General features: G+C 59.3%; 1 protein-coding gene across 1 annotated transcript in view; it reads left to right on the top strand.

Moving 5' to 3' along the window:
* PKD1L1 (polycystin 1 like 1, transient receptor potential channel interacting) overlaps positions 1-24,196 on the top strand; it is a 113,198-nt gene that overhangs the window by 82,680 nt on the left and 6,322 nt on the right. Inside the window, 18 exon segments of the mRNA XM_077781152.1 lie at positions 1-186; positions 1,295-1,468; positions 2,631-2,793; positions 2,939-3,148; positions 3,229-3,334; positions 3,534-3,673; positions 4,962-5,100; positions 6,030-6,114; positions 6,467-6,619; positions 8,342-8,460; positions 12,787-12,897; positions 16,893-17,016; positions 18,578-18,661; positions 19,684-19,857; positions 20,672-20,902; positions 21,513-21,617; positions 21,869-22,009; positions 23,418-23,552. Of these exon segments, the coding sequence (XP_077637278.1) occupies positions 1-186; positions 1,295-1,468; positions 2,631-2,793; positions 2,939-3,148; positions 3,229-3,334; positions 3,534-3,673; positions 4,962-5,100; positions 6,030-6,114; positions 6,467-6,619; positions 8,342-8,460; positions 12,787-12,897; positions 16,893-17,016; positions 18,578-18,661; positions 19,684-19,857; positions 20,672-20,902; positions 21,513-21,617; positions 21,869-22,009; positions 23,418-23,552 (2,580 nt within the window).

The following is a 24,196-nucleotide window of genomic DNA, read 5'->3' on the forward strand; positions in this document are numbered from 1 at the left end:
CTGTGGCACGACGGCCGCGGGCCCTGCCCCGCCTGGTACGTGAGCCACGTCATGGTGCAGGAGCTGGGCGCCCGGCCCGCGCCGCGCTGGCTCTTCCCCGCCGAGTGCTGGCTGGCAGCGGACCGGGCAGACGGCCGCGTGCAGCGGGAGCTGGCCTGCCTTCGCCGTGGCCCCGGCTTCTGGAAGGTAGGTGCCTGCTGGCCGGCCGGCGGGATGTGGTGCGGGCCCTGCTTCTCCGCAGCGACATTACAGAAGTCACGGCGGCCTGTGGTCTGGGCTGCTAACTAGAGACGTGAGTGCCCTGCATTTCCTGGTCACCAAGATGACCAGGAAACAGCCCAGGTGCGAGCAGGGCTCATGACAAAGGACAGAGTCCCCTAAAACCTCACAGACCAGCTACGAATCTCGCTCTGTGCGTGTCCCGATCTTTCCCCGGCTTTAAGCATGTTCTATGCAGTTGTAGTAACGCTGATGCGATTAGCACTTTCTAGTTTATCTTCAGGATTCGTTTTTTAGGTTGGGGGAGAGAAAGAGACAGAATGAGCAGGGGAGGGGCAGACAGAGGGAGAGAGAGACAGAAAGAATCCCGAGCAGGCTGCACACTGTCAGCACAGAGCTGGGCACCGGGCTCGAGCCCAGGAACCATGAGACCGTGACCTGAGCGGAAACCAGGAGTCGGGAGCTCAACCGCCTGAGCCCCCCGGGCACCCCCTTCAGTGACGATTTTAAAGCAAATTCATGGATTTTTCTGAAATGGCATTGAGTACTAAGTGTTCCTTGGGTCGAACTGACCCTTGGGAACCTGGTGCATATCTGTACGCGGCGCTCTGCCCCCCACGTAGCGGACATCACTGGGCTCCTGAGGACGCCGGGGGGATGCTCACCCCCAGCCCTCCGTGCGCTCAAAGCCCAGAAAAAATCAACTGTGCCGCCGGGGAGCGTGCTGGGAAGCCTGTTAGGGTCACCAGGGGAGGGGTGACAGTGCCACCGGGGGAGGGGTTTGTGAAAAAAGGCTGTGGGGAGAAGAGTGTGAAGACACTTGAGGATGACACAGGAGAAGTGGAGGGACAGCCTGTCCCCAAGCCCTCCCGTCCCAGCGCAGGTGGGGTTGTGCACATCCGCGGCGCCGAGCAGATTAGGGTCTGTGGGACCTGGAGCGCCCACACAGCTCGGCGTCCAGCTGGCGGGTGAGGGGCATCCCCGCTCAGGAAGTTACTGCTCGCCAACCGGGAGCCCCCGCGGCTGGTGCAGACGCCCAGGTCCGCCGCTGACTCTGCCCTGGTCCCTGCTCCAGCTCCTGTACTCCAAGTTCACCGAGTACCTGGAGGACTTCCATGTCTGGGCGTCCGTGTGCAGCCGGCCCTCGCCCAGCCGCCTCCTGCTCACCCCACGCCTCACGGTCGCCTTTGCCCTGCTGTGCGCCTACGCGTGTCTCGCCGCCCTGGCCGCCGCCTCCGGGCAGGAGCAGGTGGGACACACTGGATTGTGCTTAGAGTGGCTTCCGATTCCCAGACCCGCAGTGTGACGCCTTCTCAGCACCACAATCAGCTAAACTCAGAGTCCTAGGGGAGGTTTCAAGCAGGGGACGGAGCCCATGCGCCTTCAGTGTCCCCGAGGTGACGCTGGCCTGGCTGNACAGAGCAGGACCTCCCCAGCGGGGCGGCCCGGGTTGTCACAGGAAATGCTCCTGGATTCTTTATGGGTGGCAGTTAATTCAAATTTTAAAAATCCTCAGGCCAGAACAACAAAACCATTCTCACGGCCAGGGTTGTCCTTGGAAAGCCAGTGTGCAGCTGTGGCTCGACTGTGCCTCGTGTGACAGAGATTGCTTATGAACGAGCACGGGCAGTTAGATCGGAGACCCAGCTCTCCTGTGGGGAACCACAGAATGGCGTTGGGGTGGAGAACCCAGAGGACGACCTTGGGGTGGGGAACCCACGGGATGGCCTTGGGGTGGGGAACCCACGGGATGGCCTTGGGGTGGACAACCCACAGGATGGCCTTGGGGTGGGGAGCCCAGCGGACACCCCTGGGGTATGGGACGAGAGTCAGCTTTGCTTCTGACAACCTCAGGCTGTCCATGGTCCCCACGGTGTCTGGGAACATGCTGAGGGTCCCGTCCAGCCATGGGTCCACCAGGGAGCACAGTGCTCATTGTACCTGTGATAATAGCAATGGATCAGCAGAGCTTTTATAAAAAGAGTAAGAGGTGTGCGGAATTTGTAAGATGGTGGTAAATGTCATCAGGTAGCATGAAGGGAGCAGCCGTGTCCCCCTGGGACGGGGACGGGCCCGCGGTCAGCAAAGCCAAACTTGCCCTCCCCTGGGGTCGACTCGGTGTCTGATGCCTTCTCTGCTCATCGTCGCGCTGCGGACGCGGATGCCTTCTGCTGAGATTGTAGCGAGGCGTGCCCGGCGTGAAGCAGGCTGCCAGCAAACGTGTGTTCAGTCTGCAGAGATGCGTGTATCGGGAAAGCAAAAGGATTCCTTGTGATTTTTCTGTTTTTGTAAAGGTCCGGGATTCAGGGAGCGGGGCTGTGGTTAAGTGTGGGGCACACACACGCACCAAGCACCTTTGCAGCCGGGCCCGGAATCGGGGTGGGGGACGTGTCTGCCGCTGTCTCCCGCAGCTCCCGTGGGCTCTCGGCGCCCCCGACGCGGCTGCTGGGTCCTTCCGGAAGGGGCTCCTGTGCACCCTGCTGGCGTCTCCCGCGGCTCNCAGCGTGCTGCCGGCCTCGCGTCCCCCGCTCCCGCGCGCACCGCCTTCCGTGGGGACGGTGGGTGTCATCGCGCGTGCGCTAGGAGCCCTCCCAAGGGGCCGTGCGGCCGCCGGGACGCCGCGTGCCGGGGCCCGCAGGTGGGTGCAGGCAGGGGCCCCGAGTCCCCGGTGTGGCGTCCTAGACGTGACTCTGTAAGCCAGGCCCCACCCCCGCGGCAGGACCCCAGAGGCCCCGAGGCGCCCNGGAAGCTGGCCCTGGGGGCGCGTCCAGGGCCCGAGTCGGCGGGAAGCAGACGCCCTCGTTGGCTCCTGGGCCCCGCGAGGGGTCACGGGACGAGCCGACGCGGCCTGGGACCCAGGGCAGGCCGGAAGGCACTCGAGGGAGCTCGGCCACGTCACGGCGCTGGCCCTTCGGGGACGAGGGTGACCGTACCGCTGGCGCGTGACCCTGGTCTGGGCTGGCGTTTGGGGCGCTGAGGCCCCTTACGTTTCGGATCTGCGCCCCCTAGCCGAGAGCTCTGTCCCCAGGGTGAGTCGGGGCTGCCGGATCCCCACCCCCACGCGGCCTCTGCCCTCCCGCTGGAAGCCCCCAGACCCCCGCGCCCTCAGGCCCAGGTCGCCCCTGGAGGGCAGGCGGCACCCCCCAGCCCTCTGTAGACGGGAAGGCGCTGGTCCCGGGGCTGGGCGCCTCCTCCCCAGACCCCCTCCCCGGCCTGAGGCTTGAGGACGTCGGGGCCACGTCCGCAGAGGGCTCCCGGGCGGGCTGCAGTGTGGCCCGAGAGCCCTGAATGCGTCCTGACTCTGTCTCTTCCAGCCTAGCGCGTGTCGGCGCGGGGGCCGCGGGAGGGCTGCGGGNACGACCCTGGACGCTCTGGTCCCACGTGAACCGGCCCCGTCCTGCAGCCCCCGGCTTTGTCCCAGCGTCCTGGCCGTTTCCAGGGTTTCCTTACGGAGGTTTGCTCGCGACTTTCAAAAAGTCAGGAATAGACCTACTTTTTTTTTTGAGTGTGGAGAACTGTGAGGCTTCCAGCGATTTCTGCCACATGGCACAGTGAGCAGCTGCAGGCTCAGACCCGGCGAGAGCGGAGCGCTGAGCCGGCCGGGGCCCCAGAGCCACACTGCCTTCCGCCCTGAATGTGCCTGGGATCACCCTCTCCAGCCCGCACCCGAGAAGGCCGGGGTCCTGCGGCCTGCGCCTGGGGACCTGCGGTGGGGGTGAGGGGCCCTCGGGTCATGTGCTCGGCTCCAGACAGATGACACGGGAGCCTCTCGAGAGAGGCTGCTCCCATGCGGCCCTTCCCCCTCCTCCCCCTCCTCCTCCTCAATACACATAATGAAAAATATAAATTGTGAGGCAGAAACAGCAGCGGCCTGTAGCCCAGACTGTGGCACGGTTCTGCTGGAGAATCCTGAGTGTGCAAAGCGCTCTGCCCTGAGAACAACCACGTGAGAAAACGAGTCCCCTTTTCACCCAGACTGGAGAAGGTGGTCACTGCCTGCAACCGGCCATCGTGTGGGCCTGGCTGCTCTACGCGGAAATGTGAATCCTGCACCACGGTGCGTAGTGCAGAGGTGTGTGTGTATAAAAGGGCTCATGGTCAGGGATGAGCTCACGGAGGCTGGAAGGTCTCATGGACCCACAGCTCACGAGCTGGAGACCCGGGAGCATCAACGCTTCAGCTCCAGTCTAGAGACAGGAAGAAGCAGGTGTTCTGCTCAGAGGCCTCAGGCGGGAGGAATTCTCTCTACTCCAGAAGGTGGGCCTTTTGTTGTATACAGGCCTTCACCTGGTTGGATGAGGCCCACCCACCCTGGGCGGGCACCCAGCTTTACTCAATGGAGCCATTTACTTTATTTTTAAATTTTTAATGTTTATTTTTGAAAGAGAGACAGACAGAGCATGATCAGGGGAGGGGCAGAGAGAGGGAGACACAGAATCCGAAGCAGGCTCCAGGCTCCGAGCTGTCAGCACAGAACCCGGTGCAGGGGTCAAACCCACAAACTGTGAGATCATGACCTGAGCTGAAGTCAGATGCCCAACCAACTGATCTCCCAGGTGCTCCTCAGTGCAGCCATTTAAACGTTCATCTCTCTGGAAATTCCCTTGTGGACTCACCAGGAGTAACATTCAACCAGATGTCTGCACACCCGTGGCCCAGTCCAGCCAAGAGAGAATTGGCAGTCGCGCCGGATTGGGGGGGGAGGTCTGTTAACACGTGTGCGTCTTCCCTCCCCCACTTAGTCCCCGCCAGCGGGCCTGGACGACCTGCAGCGCTCTGGCGGCCGAGGATACTGCCGCCTTGGTCCGGCTCCGCAGCATGGGCCGTTTGCTGGCTGGTGTCCGTGGCCTGTGGCTTTGGGACGGCGCTTCTGGGCTACAGGTGAGCAATCATGGTTTTCACAGACCCTCGGGTCCTTGGCTGGGAAATCTCTCGCTGATAATGAGTTTCCTTGTGTCTCTGGGAACGCAGAGCACGAGCCCAGATGTGGCTGCTGCTATTTTCGTCCTCGCGTCTCCCTCCCGCAGCCCTGGGGGTGAAGAATCCGCACACAAATCCCAAAGGGCGCCAGGGCCTGGCCAGCCTGCCCTGGGACAGTGGCCCGGCCCCGACAGAGCCCCAGCCGCCACTAGAAGCCACGGGAAGGGGGTCCGGCTGCCAAGCTCCCGAGAAGCTGGGCTCTGAGCCAGGCGTGCTGGCTCAGCGGGGGAGCTTCCCCCCAGGTCGGTGAGGACGCACACATTTCAGGGACTCTGACTCTGCCTGCACGGTGGCCTCTCCTTCTGGTTCCCGGGCACCTCAGCCCACAGTTCGGCGTGGCTCCCGTGGCCCAGGAAGAGCGGCAGTAACACCAAGACGCTTTCCCCTCTACCCTTGACGCTTCCCTTTCTTCAAATGCATGTGTGGACTCACATGGTGATGATGGGCAAGTTACTTAAAAGAAAACCTCTGTATGCTTCAGTTTGCTCATCTGTGAAACGGGAATGTTCCCAGTACCCAGTTCATAGGGTTTTAGGAGGAACAAGTGAAGTCCTCCAGGCTCAGGGCTTTGCAGATGCAAAGTTCATTGTCATTATTCCCACCCCATCCAGCCCCTGCTCTCTGCGTCCCTGTGCTGGGTTTTCCTTTCTCTCTGTCTTGGGGTTGACGTCTGCTCCGGACAGACAGAGCTCCCTCCATTGGGCAGAAGGACAGGGCGTCCACCGCCGCGGCCGCTTCCCCGCCCACTGCCATGAGGACGCGGACCCTCGGGTCTGGTGTCCTGGGCACAGATAGGCTGGCGCTGACAGCTGCTGTCTCCCCGGGGACAGGTTCACCCCGACACAGTGCGCGCAGTGGCTGCAGGTGCTGACCCTGGCTGTGCTGTGCTGTGTGTTCGTCACCCAGCCACTTCTGGTGAGCGGGGCCCTCCCGTCAGCAGGGGCCTGGGCGTGGGGCCGGGGCTCCATTCCGGTTACTTGTGAGGACGCCTCTCCATGTCTTGGCTGAGTGTCAGGGAGGAACCTGTTTGTCAGTCCTCGGGCACATCCTAGGGCAGGGGGACCTCTCCGACCCCCTTTGTCACTCGAGGACACGGAGCCTTGGGGTGCAGAGGCTCTAGCCCCATCTTGCGCGGGGACGGGGTGGGCGGGGGTCCCAGGCAGGTGACACTAGCCTGCACCTGCGTCTGCACCCAGGAAGCAGGGACAGCTCTGTGGGTCACAGGGATGGTGACGGGGACCGTGCCTTGTCTGGTTTCTCCTTTTAGGTCGGCCTCGCGGCCTTGGGCTTCGCCTGGAGAAGGAGAGATGACCCATATTTCTTCTCCGAGTCTCTGCGTGCGGCCACCAGGGACCTGGGCTCCGAGGTGGAGGAGCGTGCAAGGTCCCCCAGGCCCCGACGTGCAGGCCGGACGGAGGAGGTGAGGCCTCCCTTGGGGCCGCCGTCTGGCCTCGTGGGCCAGTCTGAACTCCCTCTTTGATTCAAACTCGACTGCGTTTTGGGAGACCCAGGGGTGTGGCTTAGGCGCTCGTGCTTCTTTGCCTGTCCGCATGCGGTGTGTGAGCCCCTGGGGCCCATCTCCTTGCCTCTGCCCCAGTCCCACAGAAATCAGCATTGAGAACAGGAGCCTATTGTATGTTTTTTTATTTTTTAAATTATTATTTTTTGAAGAGGAGAGAGGGAGACAGAGAGAGAATCCCAGCCAGGCTCTGAGTTCTCATTGCAGAGCCCGACGCAGGGCTTGAATCCACAAACCCCGAGATCATGACCTGAGCCTAGTTTAAACTACAGAGGCAGATGAGAAATAGAATTCGTGGCCATGACTTTGGAGAACTTCCAAGTTGTCTGTGTCTCTGTGGACCCACAACAAAGTTACGTCTTCCTGCTTCCTCCCTCCTTGCCCCCCCCACCCCCTCCTTCCGTCAGTATCTCCCGTCCGGTGCGCAGCCTTCCCGGGCGGGGGGACAACAGGTGGGCAGAGGAAGGTCTCCCATGGGGAAGTGCACGGGCCGGTCCCTGGCAGGCGACGTGTCCTCCTGTGGAATGACTGGGGACACACCCCAGCCCAGCTCGCTGATAGTCAGACCTCACCCCTACCTTTCCCTCCCAACTGCCGTCCTTCCCCAGGTGACCAGTGAGCTTCTGAGTCTAACTGGCCATTGGCATCACTGTCTGAGTGACGTGTGGGCCCCCTGGTGACAGAGGGCACGTGCTGCACGTGTGCCCTGCCCTGACCACTCGTACCTCGTTCACACTCGGCGTGTTTCTCCCGCCACCTCGTGCAGCGGGTGCGTCACTGCACCTGCTGTGAGATCAGTCACACGGACGCTGGGGGCAGTGACGTCATTAGACTGAGGCCACCTGGGTGGTAACCAGGCTCTGGGCCCCGAGGCTCGGCTGCACGCCTGCTGCAGCACCTGGCGGCCCTCAGCACGCGGTTCTGGTTCCTCTCACCTCCTGGGTCCCTTTTCATTCTCCTCCTGTCCCGCGGGCAGCCGCGGCCCCTGTGCACCAGGCCTGCTGCCCTCCTGTGTCTTCGGCCTCGGGTTCGAGTCCGGTCACAGGTGCGGCCGTGATGCCGGGCTGGCAGCCGAGTGCCCCCACCCAAGGTGTCCATCGGTGTGTCCTGTCCTCCTTGGAACTCAGGGTGGAGCGTCAGCAGCGAGGGAGGAGCATCCCCGCCCCGGAGCCCCTAATACGGGACCCCGCCCCACCCCAGGGCCCTGCATACGTGACTCCCCTGCCCCAGGGCCGCACATACGTGACCCCCCTCNCTCCCCCGCCCCGGGCCCCGCATACGTGATCTCCCCGCCTCGGGGACCCACATAGGTGACTTCCACCCTGGGGCGCCACATAGGTGAGCCTCCCACTTCCCAGGACCGGGGGTCTCTGACTTCCTAGGTGTCCTGAGTGCCTGACCCACACCTGTAATCAGACGGTGCAGACAGACCCCCTGCACAGGGATGCTGTCCCCAGAGCTGGCAGGGACCTGCCCCCTCCCTGGCCTGCTGCCCGCCCGCTTGCTGTGTGTGACCCGTGCACAGCGTCTCTGCCCCAAGCCCGGGTGGCACGAACGCTCCAGACTGTGGGACCCCCTGACCTCACCCGCGGTCCCCGACTCACTGCACTGCTGTCCCCACAGATGGTGGCTGCCCGACAGCGAGCACGCCGCCTGCGCCGGGCATGTCCACCCTCCGCAGCCCAGCTCCGCGTCACCAGGAAGAGGATGAGAAGGGAGAGCCGGATGTGGGTGGCCTTGAGGTGGGTGGCGGCAGGTTGGGGTGGCTCTGCTTCTGCCCCCACGTAGGGGGCGCTGGCGGCCCTGGGCGGGAAGGGCATGCAGGTGGGACCCAGCCGCAGGGGAGGGGCACAAAGGGATGGTGGGTCCAGAGAGAGCAGGTCCACAGCGAGGCCGAGCCCCCTCCGTTCACATGTGCCATGACTGAGAGTCTGGAATACCCCACACAAAGGAGCAAGGAAACAGGCAGGAGGGAACTTAGGGGACAGGCTGGGAAACCAACATGCAGAACCCAGGGCCCTTCACACACCAGAGAGAAGACTGGCAGGGAAGTAAACTACAAGAGGCCCACGCAGGCGTCAGGCAGAGGAAGTGCAGCGGCCCCAAGGAGGACTCAGAAACACGCCCCCTGTTCCCGAGCAAGACAGGGTCCCGTCTTCCAGAGTTCTGTCCAAAACCAGCGTAGACTGTGACACGGTCCCGGTCAAGGGCCAGCAGACCTTCCTTCTTTTCCTCCTCCCCCACCCCTCTCCCACTGGTTCTGGCCCGCGATCAAGTCACTTTGGAAGAAGGAACACGGAGGGCCGGCCAGGAAAACCCCAGAAGGCAGGGCGGGCGGCTGGGGCTCACTCTGCTGGACGCGACAGTAGGGCTGTAGCCCCCAAAGAGGGTGGCTCTGGGCACACGAGGAAGGGATGGCCCCGTGGGAGGGACCAGGAAACCCAGAGATCGGCCCAAACACAGTGCCACACAGCGAGGCGAGCGTGTGACGAAGGCGCCATCTCAGGTCTTCAGGGAAACCCAGGGAGATTTAACAAGCAGGAACTGAAGGGTCGTGAGGGAAGTGTAAAAAAAACCAAAACAAACAAACCTGGATGTTTTTGTCATAACATGCAAATTCCAAGTGGATAAAGATGTAAACGTGAAAGCCAAAGCGTCCAATCCCAGGAGGAAGCGTGTGTCAGTTTCTCCATGACCTGTGGGTAAGGAAAAGGTCCCTGCGACTTGAAATGCAGAAACAGAAGAGAAGACAAACCTGGGGACACCAGACTCGAAGAAGAGACACCTTGTGTGGCATATGATGTCATTCGTGGAGTAAAAAGACAGGGACCAACTGGGAAGAATATTTGTAGCAGACAAAGGCTCAACTGTAACGTATGAAGAGGCTCCAAAAAATGGAGAAAAGACCAACTCTTTAGAACAAAACCGGGCTCAGGAAGGCAGGCGAGGAGAGCGCTTCCGCTCCTAATGAGAGCACCGCAGATTAAAGCACAGAAATCTGCAGCGGTTGGTGGGTGAGCCGACGGAGAGGAGACGCCATCACAGAGCACAGACGTGATTGCATAATGGGGCCCCCGGGGGACCTGGGAAGACCGCGCCGTCACGGATGCGTTTGCCTCTGCACAGCAGCCCTGCTCCAGGAGCGCATCCAGGACACGACCCGGGCACCAGCGGGGCCGTGCGGGAACTTTGTAATAGCCTGAAAATAGCCCCGCTGTCTTGGGGGAGGATAGGTCGCCTGGAGCACAGGGACCTTCCGCACAGACAGGAGATGCCTCTCTGTTACAGGAGAAGCAGGGTGGGCTGCCTGCCACTCGGCCAAGGTGGCCAGGAATCAAATTTCTGTGCATCCGTTTGTCCTCACTAAAACGAGGAGTAGATAACCCCTGCCTCTTCGGGAAGTCGTCACTTAGGGGACAGAGAAGGAATATGGTCTTCAGAAATGTGCTTTAAGATGAAAACATCTGACCTTACAAGCCTGGTCCCTGACGACAGAGAGAACCTGGAAAGAAGGTTGTCCATCTGTTTCCACAGCTGTGTTTCTCGTTAGTGCTGCGTTTTTGTGTTCATTCTGATTGTTGGTTCACGTGGGATGACGCACATGGGGGACTCTTTGACTTCCGATTTCTGCCATTCTTGTACCCTTGAAGGTGGGATTCTCAGTGTGGGAGGAAGGAGGTACAGACTTGAGTCCAAAGAAGTTAAAGCCCTATAGCCCTGAATCTGAATCAAAAGTGACTCTAAGTATGTTGGCGCACCTGGGTGGCTCAGTTGGTTAACCCGTCCAACTTGGGCTCAGGTCATTCCATCAAAAAGAAAATGGTATCGTTGGATTTCATGATTTCAAGTCTGTGACTGATAATGTGTAAGATGAACCTGGAACATTTGGCGAGAAAGGAAACAAGTAATGAGTGGACACAGAAGCCAGTGTGAAGGGGCTCACGTGGGCCAAAGATGGGTAATTTGACACGAAATGAGGAATCACGGTAACAATGGATTGAAGCTCATCAGCTCATCATAGAGCCTTGAGGTCACCGGGACACCAGACATGTCACTGAACGGTGTCAGCAGATAGCTGGGAACCAACCTTCAAGAAGCTGGTAATGATCAGTCCCGTCTTCCCAGACAAACTGCCCCTGGGAAATCATGTCACAGGGGAGGGCCTGTTTCTTTCTACAGAGGTATTCCAGCTGCCGCATGAAGACAAGATGATAGAATGGACCATTTCTGCAGCCTTTAACGAATTAACAAGTCTAAGCATCAGTCACCAACTAAGGCCAACATGAAAACAGGGAGAGGAAGAACCGATGTTACGTGTCTCCTGGTGGAAAACACCGCACCCGGGGGCACCTACCCCAACCAGCCTGGCCCTGGTCCTGTCACGGTTTGGGCTAGTCTGCAGCTGACCGGAGAGCACACACGGGGTCCCCGGGACGTAGGACAGAGTGAGAGGGGAGTGGCGACAGAGCCATTCTCCTCCATCCAAACAGGGACGGGGGTGATGCCTGTGGGGGTAAAAGAGACAGAAGCAGGAGACCATGATGGAACCCACTGTATCAACAGACCAAGTCAGAAAAACTATCTGATCATCTCAATAGATGCAGAAGAAACCGTTTGACACAATTCGACATTATTCGTGGAGGGAAAGAAGTCTCTGTAACTGGGATTCCGTAAAACGATAAAGGGGATCCGTGAAAACCCTGTGCCTAACCTCGCACTTAGAGGTGCAACAGTGCATGCTCTTTTAAAAACATGTTTTAATTTTATTTTTATTTGAGAGAGAGAGCAAGCAGCGGAGGGGCAGAGAGGGAAGGATACAAAATCCTAAGTAGGCTCCGCACTGTCAGCACAGAGCCCAAAATGGGGCTCATACTCAAGAACTGCAGGATCTTGAACCAAAGTCGAGAGTCAGACGCTTAACCGACTGAGTCACCCAGGTGCCCCAGTGTGTGCTTTTAAGAATCAGAAACAAGGCAAGGATGTCCCCACTTCTCTCCCTGATTAAACCTCCTATTGGAAGGCATAGCCCACGCATTGGGAAGAAGACATACATGGTTATCGGTTTGAAATGAAGAAATAACACAGCCTCTTGCCAGAAGACATGACTAGTCTGTGCAGAAAATCTCGAATATTCTGTGAAAGAGGCTTCTAGAACTCCTACGTGAATTTAGAGAAGTTGCAGGAGAAACGTCAACCTGAAGTCAGTTCTGTTCCCGTTCGCCAGCAGGGAACAGCTGGAATAGAAAACGGACAAAGGAATAGCATCTACAGGAGCACGGCAGAAATGAGGCTCTTAGCTGTCAGTCCAAGAAAACGTGCAGATTTGTATGCTGAAAACCACAGAACACGAGTGAAAGAAGTCCCAGAGGATGTAAAGACGTGGAGAGACCTACCTTGTCTGTCGGCTGAGATGCTCGTGGGAAGGTGCGAGTTCTTCCCAGCTGGGTCCATAGACCCTGTGTGTACTCCCAGCCAGCATCCCACAAGCTTTGTTATACATCTTAACGAGCTGATTCTAAAATTTCTATGGAAAGCAAAAGCATTCGAGTAACCAGAAGAATTCGGGAAAAGATCAAACAAAGCCGGGGGACTGACTTTAGGACTTACTATAAAGCCTTGGTAACCAAGACCCCGTGGAACTGGTGATAGAGGACAGACCCGTAGATGAGGGACAGATGGACAGACTGACACAAATACACTCAGTTGATTTTTTGACGGGGCACGGAGGTCCGTTTCTTTGGAGAAAGTGTAGCCTTTTTGAAAATGGTACCAGGAGGAAAGCCTGGGTGGCTCCCAGTCGGTCAAGGGGCCAATTTTTGAGCTCGGCTCAGCAGAGCAGTGAGTTCAAGCTCCGTGCTGGGCGTGAAGCCTACTTTTAAAACAAAAACAACAGCAGCAGTGCTGGGAACATTGGATGTCCACGTGTGAAAAAAAATGAACCTCCACACACACTTCAACTTACACAGAATTCACCCAGGGGTGTAAAAGCTCCGTTCCACGAAAAGCGTGTTGCGGGCTCTGTGCTCACGGGGTCTGTGCGGAGGCCACTTTTAAACTGTTTCTTACAGAGACGCCTGCGTGTACACCCTCCTGCTGCTCCCGCACTGGTGTCTACTGTGTGGGAAGGGCTCCCGGGACGAAGGTGCCCTCCATCAAGCTATCCGGAACGAGTTTACAAGGTAGGGTGTTTGCTCAGACTTCTCTGGGCCCAGGGCCGCTGCACACGGAGATGTCGTGGCCGCCATCTCCAACGGGGGCACCGGAGCCCAGGGTCCCATGGTGAGGGTCACTTCACTGTTGTTGTTTTTTTCTTATGCATTCTTTTAAATGTTTACTTATGAGAGAGAGAGAAAGAGAGATACAGCGCATGAGTGGGGGCAGGGCAAAGAGAGAGAGAGGGAGACACAGAATCTGAAGTGGCTCCGAGCTGTCAGCACAGAGCCCGACGCAGGGCTCAAACCCATGAACCGTGAGATCATGACCTGAGCTGAAGTCTGACGCTTTATCGACTGAACCACCCAGATGCTCCAAACTCTGTTATTTTGAACAAAAGTCTGTCTGTCTGCTATTACAGACGATCATCAGAGAAGGGATCCTCTAGACCATCCAGTCCTCTCTCTTGGGACACTACTTTTGCAAAACTGAGGTCCAGAGAGGGTGTTTCACCACTTATCCCTCATGTGAGATCTGGAGAAAGTTGTCAGGCTGACTCAGACGCTGTTCTCCCCGCTGTTGACAGAAGGCCTCTTTTTGGCCAACTTTGGGCACATCCTTAGCGTCTCAATTGGATTAATAACGAAACGGTATTTTGAGGCACCATAAGGTCTGGTGCCAAGATGCTAAAACAGGTTGTTGAGGTTGCTTGTTTTTGTGAGGACCACCTGAGTTTTTCGACCAAAGGCTGCTGTGATTCACGACCAATGGCCACAATTTCAAGCAGCAGTAAAACCCTCGCGTTGTCTCCCACTTCTCAGGTGCTCATTTGTGTCTTCCCACAGTTACTATGCATGTCCACTGTAGGTGAACACGGAAGAATGGGAAACTAGAAAGCAGCAAATGTTCAGTAGGAAAAAGCGCTATCACCCAGAGGCAACCACGGCCGGAATTTGTTGTGCTGTAATTTTCTCCATGTCTCAGTGTTTCTGAAATTGGGACATGACCGTGTCAATATGGATACTTCATGTGCCCGTTCCTGGTTTTTTTGTGTTGTTGGTTTTTTTTGACAGTTGTTATTAAGCAACTTTATTCTCTCCTGCCAAAAATATTCAGTCTGATAGTTCTTCTCAAAGGAGTTTGGCTTTGATTTCTGAAGTGCGTGACGCAACTCCTATTGATTCTTTACTATGGTCTAGGAGGCTGAAAGAAAGCACTGCGTTCCAGGCTCTACTTTCTCTTCCTCTGGAGAATATTTTAAAACACATTCCTGGATTTTTTTTTTTCTATGAATTTGTTGCCTTTGACTAATTCAACTTGATGGACTTTATTTTTGTTGGTGTCCAGGAGGCAGAGGTGGGTGGCTGGCAAATCCATTTAATTGATCTATTACTTAAGGGCGTATTTGCTTTTATCTTCTGTGAGAGAGGTGGTGATCGATTCCCACCCAGATGATGGCTAACAAACGCACGTTTAGGGCCCGCTCGTATCGGGAGCAGGACGTCCAAGTTCATGTGTCTCGACTCTGTACTGAACACAGGAGCGCAGCTGCTCACCGGCAATCGTTCTTTTTTTTTTTTTTTANTTTGTTGGTGTCCAGGAGGCAGAGGTGGGTGGCTGGCAAATCCATTTAATTGATCTATTACTTAAGGGCGTATTTGCTTTTATCTTCTGTGAGAGAGGTGGTGATCGATTCCCACCCAGATGATGGCTAACAAACACACGTTTAGGGCCCACTCGTATCGGGAGCAGGACATCCAAGTTCATGTGTCTGGACTCTGTACTGAACACAGGAGCGCAGCTGCTCACCGGCAATCGTTCTTTTTTTTTTTNACTGGCAATTGTTCTAACAGTGCAACTGCCCCCCTCTGCAGCTACTGCTGTTATTTCCATTAATGACCAGCTTCTCAACTTTCTGCCCACTTGCACGCACACACTTCTTATTCCAGCAGGAGGCGCTGTGTGCAAAGCAAAGTGACCATTCGATGGTTCTTTCTGGAAAAGATGAAATCCTGAGATATTTCTGGCTTAGAAATATCTAATAAATGGCTTAGACCATTTATTTTTGATCTCGTATTTCATAAGTCAGCATTACTTGACATACTTCTCATACAAGAAGTACTTCTTGGTCCCCATGTCAGAAACATTGCAGCTGAGATAATATTTGTATGATGTCTCACACGTAGAACAATGGATATGCTTGGATTCGTGGCTCAGATGCTGGCCCCGTGGTCTGTGTAGACCTGTGTGTCCCACTGTGATGTCAAACCTCAGTACTGATGGACGTGTGGGCCACCAGGCAGGGGAGGGGTGTTGCTGTGTCCTGGCTCGCACTGGGATGCTCAAGGGAGACCCGCCCCCAGAACCTAATCCTGAAACCTCAACAGCTCCTTAGGGCTCAGCATTTGCCAGCATCCAGGAAGAGCCAACTAAGTCTAATTCAGGGACCCAGCTTTGTTTGCTTAGCACGTGACTCGGGCAAGTCCTTTGACCCAGAGCCCGCATGTCCCATCCGCACGGCAAGGCAGCTGGACGACCTGATTTCTTCTGCTGTAGCAAAACCAAGATCATGAAATTGGATTCCTCCATATTTAGGTTGTATGTGAAGTCTTTCTGGACTCTATCAAGTCTCCATGAAAGTCCCAAGCTAGATAGAAGCAAACCACCCAATAAAGCACCAGGACATGAACCAGTCACGCCCCCCTAAGAGCCATCAGGGGGACGTAGCTGCCGACTTATCTTGGCCACGTTTAGCCCGCTCTGTGGGCCTGTTTGCTTCAGTGGCTCTGCCTGATACAGAGCGAGAACATCCTCGGACTGTTCGGCTCACGCCCTGCTCTCCGCATTGTGTCCCTGCATGACTGGAGTTTCTATGGCTTCCTAACTTCTCATGGCTTTCCCACGCATGACCTCCCCTGAGAAGTGGCCCCCCTTCTCGTGGAGGGAGACCCGGACATGCTGAGACATGAGTCCGTTGCCGTTGCCCTGGGTGTTAGCTGTGGGGGTGCTACCCGCCCACCGTCCCTGCCTTGGCTCTGGGTCCTTCCTGTGAACCCACATGTAAGGACGTGTTTAGAGGCAGGGAGAAGTATCTCGTCCTCCTCTAGAGAAATGTAACGTTTCCTGCTCCCTGCGGCCATAGCTCACAGCCACGTCTGCTCCTCGTGGGGCTGCATACAGCTCGGGCGAGCGCGTGGCCTCACTGCTTTGTCTGAGCGAGCGGAAACGATCCGCGTCTTCAGCTCAAATCCCGCTGCGCCTCACGTCGGTTCCTTGCTGGAAAAGTGGAACAGAAGTCTGACAAGAGTCATAAAAATCAATGGGAAAGAAACCAGACCCACATTCGATGAGGCCCTACTGTGTGTCGTCCTGCCCCCATCTGTGCCTGAGTCCTGACCGCTCAGGCCGTCTGGGCAGGCTCCACGGCCGATCTGGGGCTTTGTCGGGGAAGAAGGGGCGAGGCCGTCCAGCAGGCAGTGGTGTAGAGGGAGGGAGGGCTGTGTCTCTAGCCGCGGTCCGGCTCCCCGCTCATCTGCCCCCTCCCGGTGCTCGCTCGGCACTGGCCACACCACCCCCCACGCCCTTCCTCGACCTTGCAGGCCCGTCCCCGTGCAGGCCTGCTGTCCCCGCCTGGATGGCCCTCCCTCCCGCATCCCTGCAGCTCACTCCCCTCGTTGCCTCGGGTCTGCTCCTTAGCTTTCTCTCCTGAGTGTGGACCCCCTGACACAGCCTCCGTTTCGCGCATTTATCTGATTTGTTTGCTTCCCCACAAGAGGGCTGGGGTGCTCTCTCTCCCCCTGTGCCCGGGAGAGCGCCCAGCACACGGTGGTGTCCGTGGCGTGAACAGTGAGCGGAGGGGCAGGCGGCCTCACCACTGTGCCCCTTCCCCCGCCGCGGGGGGCCGAGCACCATCCAGAGCCACCCTGCACCCCGTGCTGCGGACGGCTTCGCTTTCACTCCTGCGGGCGCTGAGAACATACATGACAGAAAAGCCGCTTTTCTCTTCTGCCCTCGTGCGCAGGAATGCCAGGAGCTCCCCCGGCGGCCTGACGGGCGTGGGGGCCTGGTGGGGCTGGAGTCTGACCACGCTGCTGGACGGCCTGCACGGGCGAGGCGCCCCCACAGCCGGCCTGCCGGGCGCTCAGGTGGGCTTCCGTCCATCCGCCCTTCACGCGGGGTCGTTGAGGGAACGTGTGTCCCATGCCTGGCCTGCAGCACTGCACGCTCACGAGTGGCCGCTAGCTTGCGGGCCAGCGGCTCCTGGCTTGGACGGGGGTGCATCTCCTTGCTTCTCGGTCCCCCACGACTCTGCTCCACCCCAGCGCACAGCCTGGGCTGCTCCTGACACAGGGCACGGCAGCCCCACAGGATCTGTGGCCGGCAGGTCAGAAGGCGAGGCCTGCGTGTTAAATGCTGTGACATGGGACACAGGGCACCGCAGGGGGTGGGGGGACATCCAGGAAGCTTCCAGAGAGAGGCAGGGCTTTCCCCAAATCCTGAAGGAACAATTACCAGTGAATATGCATTTTATACAATAACTCTGTTCCTTATTTATCTTTTATGTTGTAGCTTTCTTTTATAAATTTTTTTAACGTTTATTTTGAGAGAGACAGAACACAAGCAGGGGAGGGGCAGAGAGAGAGGGAGACACAGAATCGGAAGCAGGCTCCAGGCTCTGAGCTGTCAGCACAGAGCCCAACGCGGGGCTCGAACCCATGAACCGTGAGATCATGACCTGAGCCAAAGTCGACTCTTAACCGACTGAGCCCCCAGGTGCCCCTATGTTCTACTTTTCTTTAAGAAAATAAAATGACTCTGTCCTGCATTCGTCAAACAGCACAGAGGTGACCCTTGAACAGCAAGGGTTAGAGGTGCTGACCCCCCCCGCAGTTGACATCCCGCATATAGCTTCTGACGCCCTCCAGCTTAACTAGCAGCTGACCGTTGACCTTGTGCCTTACCAATGGCGTAAACAGTCAGTGAATGCAGAATTCCGTACGTTACGTGGACCATACGCTGCGTCCTCACAAGTAAGCTGGAGAGAGAAAAGCTCGTTGAGAACGCACTAAGGGAGAGGAAATACTCGGACGGTCTGCTTGGATTCATCTGAGGAAACGCGCGGGTCTGTGGGTCCGTGCAGCACAGACCCAGCTGTCCCAGGGTTGGCTGGGTTCCCAGTTCCACTTTTGTTGCATTCTGTGCCGCTGTGGGGGTGACACGGGGGACACTTTGGATAAAGACGAAAGGCAGGGGCGCCTGAGGGGCATAGTCATTGAGCATCTGACTCGTGATCCAGGTTCAGGTCATCAGGGTTCGGGAGTTCAAGCCCCGCATTGGGGTCTGCAGTGATGGTGCAAAGCCTGCTTGGGAGTCTCTCTCTCTCAAGATAAATTAATTTTTAAAAAATTGTAAAAAAGACAAAAAGTGACCATTTGGATTTGGTGCGAAGGCCGTGAGGAGGCCGAGTCTTCCAGAGAACGTCGGTCAGATCCGTCCTGAAGGGTAACCAGTCGCTGGCGATTCCAGAACACAGCATCCTGTGTGTCCCAGGCTCACCGTCTGTCCAGGCGTCTCTGTAGTTGTTGTTGTCGTTGTTTCATTTTATTTCTTTATGTTCAAAGTTTTACCGGAATCCCAGTCAGCTGCCCAACGGGGTATTAACCGTGTCCAGAGCAGCAGGCATCTCCATGTTTATTCTCCCTCCAGCCCGGAGCGCTCGGCGGGACGTGCCACCTCCTGGGCACTCTGCTCATCCAACAGCGGAGAGCTTCACCTGACAGCGAGTGCGAGGTGAGCTGCTCTCCGTGTTGTCCTCTCTCGGCATGAGCATGTGTGCATGGGCGTGAGCGTGCGTGAGCGTGTGTGTGTTTTCTCCTGAGGCTCACTGTTTGTGTATGGATGGAAGGATTGATGGATTCATGTATGTATGTTTTTCTATGTGTGCATATGTGCACGTATGGCTTATCTGTGCGTACATGTGTGCGTGCATGACTTAGCTGTGCATGTGTGTGCATGCGTGACTTATCTGTGCGTGTGTGCATGTATGACTTTATGTGCGCATATGACTTAACTGCGTGTGTGCATGTAGGGATTTGTGTATGGATTCATGGANTGTGTGTGCATGTATGACTTATCTGTATGTGCGCATATGACTTAACTGCGTGTGTGCATGTAGGGATTTGTGTATGGATTCATGGACTTACGGGCATAGAGTTAACATGTCACATCACGTTGGTCTCAGGGGTACAATACACTGGACACAGCAATTCTGTGCGTCACCCGGTGCTCATCCTAAGGGCACCCTTAACCCCCATCACCTGTTTCCCCCATCTCCCCTCCGGTGCCCACCAGTTCATTCTCTGCAAAATACTCTGGGTTCGGAAGTGGGGGAGACGGTGGGGCAGGAAGGCCGCGGGATGTGAGAACGCTCGCTGGGAGGCTGGCTGTGGTGTGAGGTGGCCAGCGGCCGGGGGCGGGGACAGCCGTGGGTGCGGCTGGCCTNTGGGCGAAAGCAGGACATCTCCAAAATACCGCAAACGGTATTCTCTCATTTCCTCGTGGTAGGGGGTGCTTGAAGGTGGGCCCCTCACCCAAATCCTGTGAGGACGGAGCCCTCCTAACGTCCAAGCCGCGACAGGTGTATGGCCTTCACGTGGCGGGCTCCACTGGAGCCCAGGGGTGACGGGGCTTTGAGGGAGTGGGGCCCGTGTGTCAGGGCAGGTGTGCCGCCATGTGGCCAGGCTCACACAGCCCAGGCCGCGGGCCCAACTGAGACATGCGTCTCATTCTCCCTCCACCTGTTTCTCCTACAGCCTCTCAGCCCACCCTCTGTGCTCCCCGAAGACTCTCCTACACTTGGGCCCCAAGGGGGAGCCCCCAGCAACCGCTCCGGGACAGATCCAGGCATCCAGGCTGTGGCCCTGCATGGTCCTGGGGGCTGTGGGGCAGGGGAGCGCCGGGAGCTCAGCCTGGGCCGCACCAGGTCAGTGGGACTCGGAGGCCAGCGCCGTGAAGGCTTCTTGCCTGCCCAGCGCTCTGTGCGGCGACCGGGTGCCAGGGGCCACCCTGCCCAGGGCAGGGGAAGCTGCCTTCTCACTGGGAAATGACGGGAGCCAGGCCCTGGCCATGAGGCCTTGCAGGCTGTAGTGTCTGAGCACAAGAGGAACAGGTCACACGTTCCCCCAGAATTTGCCAGAAGGCTGGAGGTCAGGGGACCGAATGGACATATGTCCTCACTGGCTTTGTGCTGGGCAGACTGCTCACTCGGCATCAAGGGACCTCATGGGGCCTCACTGGGCCTCGGGGGCCGTCCTGGGCCTCACCCGGCTCCGTGAAGGAGGGCGGCCCCACCTCGGTCCCGCGTTGGGCAGGTGGGCACCCGAGGTGCAGCCGTCGTCCGTAGCGGTGGCCGACCCCGCCTCCCCGGCAGCCCACATTGACACATTGCCTTTGAGTGATACCAGCAACACAGGAGGGAAATGACACCGTTGTCACCACACGCGCAAATGGGCCAAAGGGGGCGTCTTCCCAGCACAGGGTACGTCCGCAGCAGGAAAAGAGGAATGAAGGTTCTAGAGGCCTTGCCGCGAGAGGGGGCCGCCTCTCCCCGAGCTGCGCCCCTGCCAGGTGCACGGCCTCCCTTCTCTGGAGCGCCCCTGCCTCAGGGTCCCGGGCGAGGAGTCGGGGACACACACAAGTCTGTCCATCCCGCCCCAGGATCCCGGGGGGCCTCAGGGACCCGGAGCGAGCGGCCTGGGGTGGCGGCCCGGCTCGTCCCGACGTTCGCTGCTTTGCAGGCAGGCGGCCCACGCGGCCCTGAGCAGCCTCAGGGCCAGCAGGTGGATCGACGGCAGAACCAGAACCGTGTCCGTGCACTTCGCGCTCTATAACCCTCCGACCCGACTCCTGTCTGGCGTGTCCCTGTGCGCCGAGCTGCTCCCTGCGGGGGGCCTGGCCCTCTCCCCGCAGGTGGAGTCCGTGGCCGTCTTCCACGGCGACGAGGCCCGGTGGTACCGCCATACGCTCCCCAAGGTGGGTCCGCCCGCGCCTGCTGTGGGGTCCCCCGACAAGGCCCCCGCAGACCCACAGACCCGCAGTGCCGCCCACTGTGACACAGAGCCAGGCAGGGGATGGTCGGCACCCAGTCCCGGCCCCCTCTCTGCTCTGCGGTGACCACCGGCATCACTGCTCTGCGGAGGCAGGGGAGCGTCCCTGAAAGGGCTCTTTTGGCTCAGAGGTGTCACCTGGAAGGGTCCCCAGGGGCTCGGCGAGGCTGGCCTGCCCTGGGACACGTTTCTTTGAGACCCTTACTGAGCATCCCGTCCCTTGCTCTGAGCAAAGGCTCTGCTCGGCCAAGGAGCCGACAGGAACGTGCGTCTGACGCACATGTGGAAGGTCGTTCCTGGGGCTGCATGAGGCCGGGCCCCGGGGACCCTGCTGCGCGCTGCTCCCGCCACAGGGTCTGTGTGCACGGGGCCACCGCGGCCTCCCCTGCGTCCCTAACTAGCTCCCGCGTGGGGGCCGTGGGATGGGCGGTTCTGCGGGAAGGGTGCCAACAGCTCCCGGGGCCCGCGGGGCCCAGCGGGGGGCGCAGGCCTGCGAGCACGGCGGGTGGTGTCTCTGACCGGCGCCCCTCCCGCAGCTGGCCTTCCTGCTGCTCAGCCTGACCGGCCTCTGCCTGCTTGTGTCCGGCACGGCAGCGACGGGCGTCCGCAGCTACTGGTGCAGCCCGGGGCACTGGCTGGAGGTAGGTCTCCTGTCCTCGTCCTGCAGGAAAGCAAGGCCGGCGAGGTCCTCGCCTGATGGCGAAGACCGTCTTAGCAGAAACGGGTTGAGCCGTTGCTAGTTCCGGGCGCCCTGCGGTGTCCCCGTCGTGTTGCTGACAGATACGTGAGGTCAACGTCCCTTTGCTGCTGCAGCACTTACTTTGCATCCCTAGCTGTGCGGTGCCCCCATCCCGGGAGCCCCCCCGAACCACCTTCCCCTTCCACCCTGCAGCTCGCCGTGGTTGCAACCGGCCTCGCCTACTACGCCGCCTCCAGCCACCTGGTCACTCTCGCCGAGGAGGTGGCCGCCCGCTTCCAAAAGGAAGCTTTCCAGGGGTTCCTGGACCTCAGTCTTGTGGCTTCGTGGAATCAGGTATGGCACGTTGTCCAAAGGAAGAGGACATACATGTTCTAGAAGGTTCCAGACAAGGGATTTGTTCCATACTGAGCAAAAATGCTCTCAATCTGAACGGGAATGGGAAGGGTCCGCAGTCCTAATGGGGCGGGTTGCGCGTGTGTGTGTTGTGTCTGTTTTCTCCCCTCCTCTGACAGTGGCCCCGGAGGTGGGTGGCGTCAGCCCCTCCCACGGTGCAGAAAGGCCCTGGTGCCGCCAGGGGGACTGACCCCCACCAGCCTGGGCGTCATCAGAGGAGAGGGCAAGTGCACATCCGGGTGCAGGAGTCCTGGAGGGGAGGGGGGGCTCCAGCACAGCCTGTTGTGGGGACAGCTGTCGTGGTGGACGTGGACGTGGGCAGGTGGAGCCCTGATGTTCGGCCTCCTCGTCCTGTGGCCTCACTGCCACCCCACCCCCCGACCTTGCAGGCCTTCTGGGAGCTCCCTTTTCCACCCAGTGGGTGGCAGCCAGGCCCCCGAGTGACCTCACACCCCCGGGCTGGGCCCTCCCAGAAGGCCCTAGAAGAATGGGCTCTTCTGGGCCCCGGCTGCTGGCCAGCCTCCAGTCTGGAGCCGGGCCCCGCCATGCGTGAGGACAAGCTTCACACACAGACACTGGCCCAGAGCCGGCAGTGCCCCTCCCTCCCCACGTGTCCCCTAGGTGCCTCCCCGTCCTCACAGTGCTGACCAGCTGCCTCGTGCTGACATGGTGGACAGTGTGTCCGTCCTCACGCCTGGCGGCTCCAGGAGGGCGGGGGCCGCTTCTCTGGGATGGACAGCGGGCTCCTGTCAGCCTTTTGCCGGGAGTCCGTGCTCGCTCGTCGGCCCTCTTCCTCCCGGCTGGATTCCGGCTTGGCCGCGGGCTCCGCCACCCGTAACCGTAGCCGTGATGCTGGCCTTTTCCTTGCTCAGTTCAGAGAAGCACCAGCGGGTGGCCGCCCGCTGTCTCTGTGGCCGCCTCGTCACAGCCTCACAGATGCGCGGGCCCCGGGAGGGGGCGGCTCACAGCGAGGGGCGCCGGTGCTGCCCTTCTGGGCGACGGGGGCCGGGCCGGCCTGCTGGGGGCTCCCCGCCGGGGCTCCGGTCAGCCTGGAACGCTCAGCGCACAGCCGCCCCCGGGCTGCAGGCCTTGGGAAGGCCGTGTGCCGCCTCCGTGGCTGCAGTGTCACAGCTCGGGGAGGTGAGGCCCGGACAAGCCGCGCTGGTCTTCCTGGACGCCGTGATGCCTGGTCCTCGGCCCCGGTCCACTGTGCACACTGCCCTTGCGGGCCCTGGGCTCCTGTGGCCCGCAGGACGTCATCACCTGCGGCGACTGCCAGAAGCTCCCTCGCGCACGGCGGCAGGTGCAGCCGGTAGCCGGGGTGACGTGCCCCTTCCTTCCGTCTCAGAGGGTGACGTGGCTGCAGGGGACCCTTTCCTTCGTCCTGACGCTGAGATGCATCTGCCTGGTGGGCGTCCTGACACCGGCGGCGTCCTGCTCCTTCCTGACGTGCCGCTCACTCCCCGGCGTCTTCGCGGCAGGGGTGAGGCTTCTCCCGAGTCAGGGTCAGGTTCTCTCCCCAGTGAGCGCAGCCAGCGTCCTCCTCTGTGAGCGCCTTCCCCGGGTGGGAGGGGGGAGACAATCTCTCAAGCTGGGACCCCCGAGAGCCCCGGGCTTCCAGCACCTCAGTGCACTTTTCCATCACGGGTGCCGGTCGCTCTGGAGGGAGTCGTGGCCGCGAGCACAGGAGCCCTGACCGGGTCCACGCCTGCTGCATTGCACGCCTTCCCGCCGCACCTGTACCGCTGCTCGTGCACGTGGCCGTCGTCCCCACAGAGCGTCTACTGACTGCTGGGAGTGGGGGGCTGGGCGACTGGTGACCCCCTCCCTGAATTGTCCCCGGCAGCTGCCGGCAGCCCGGGCACTTCCTCACGGGGAGGGCGTCCTCCCGGCTCGGGCCCTGCACCCCGGGAGCCCCCTGGGAATACCTGAAACCCAGCTGCGTGCTGGCTGCCCCCACCCCCACGTGCAGTCGTGCCTCAGTGGGACTCAGGAGCAGGAATCAGGAACCTGCTCCCATGCAGGCAGGGTTTCTCGGGAAGCCTGGCTCCCACCCCGGGCCGGATGTCACGGGCTGGTAACTCCCAGAATTCTGTTCCCTGGGAGCAGAGCTTGGCTCCACAACAG

The sequence above is a fragment of the Crocuta crocuta genome, unplaced genomic scaffold, assembly GCF_008692635.1.
Source record: "Crocuta crocuta isolate KB4526 unplaced genomic scaffold, BGI_CrCroc_1.0 scaffold108, whole genome shotgun sequence".
Lineage (NCBI taxonomy): Eukaryota > Metazoa > Chordata > Mammalia > Carnivora > Hyaenidae > Crocuta > Crocuta crocuta.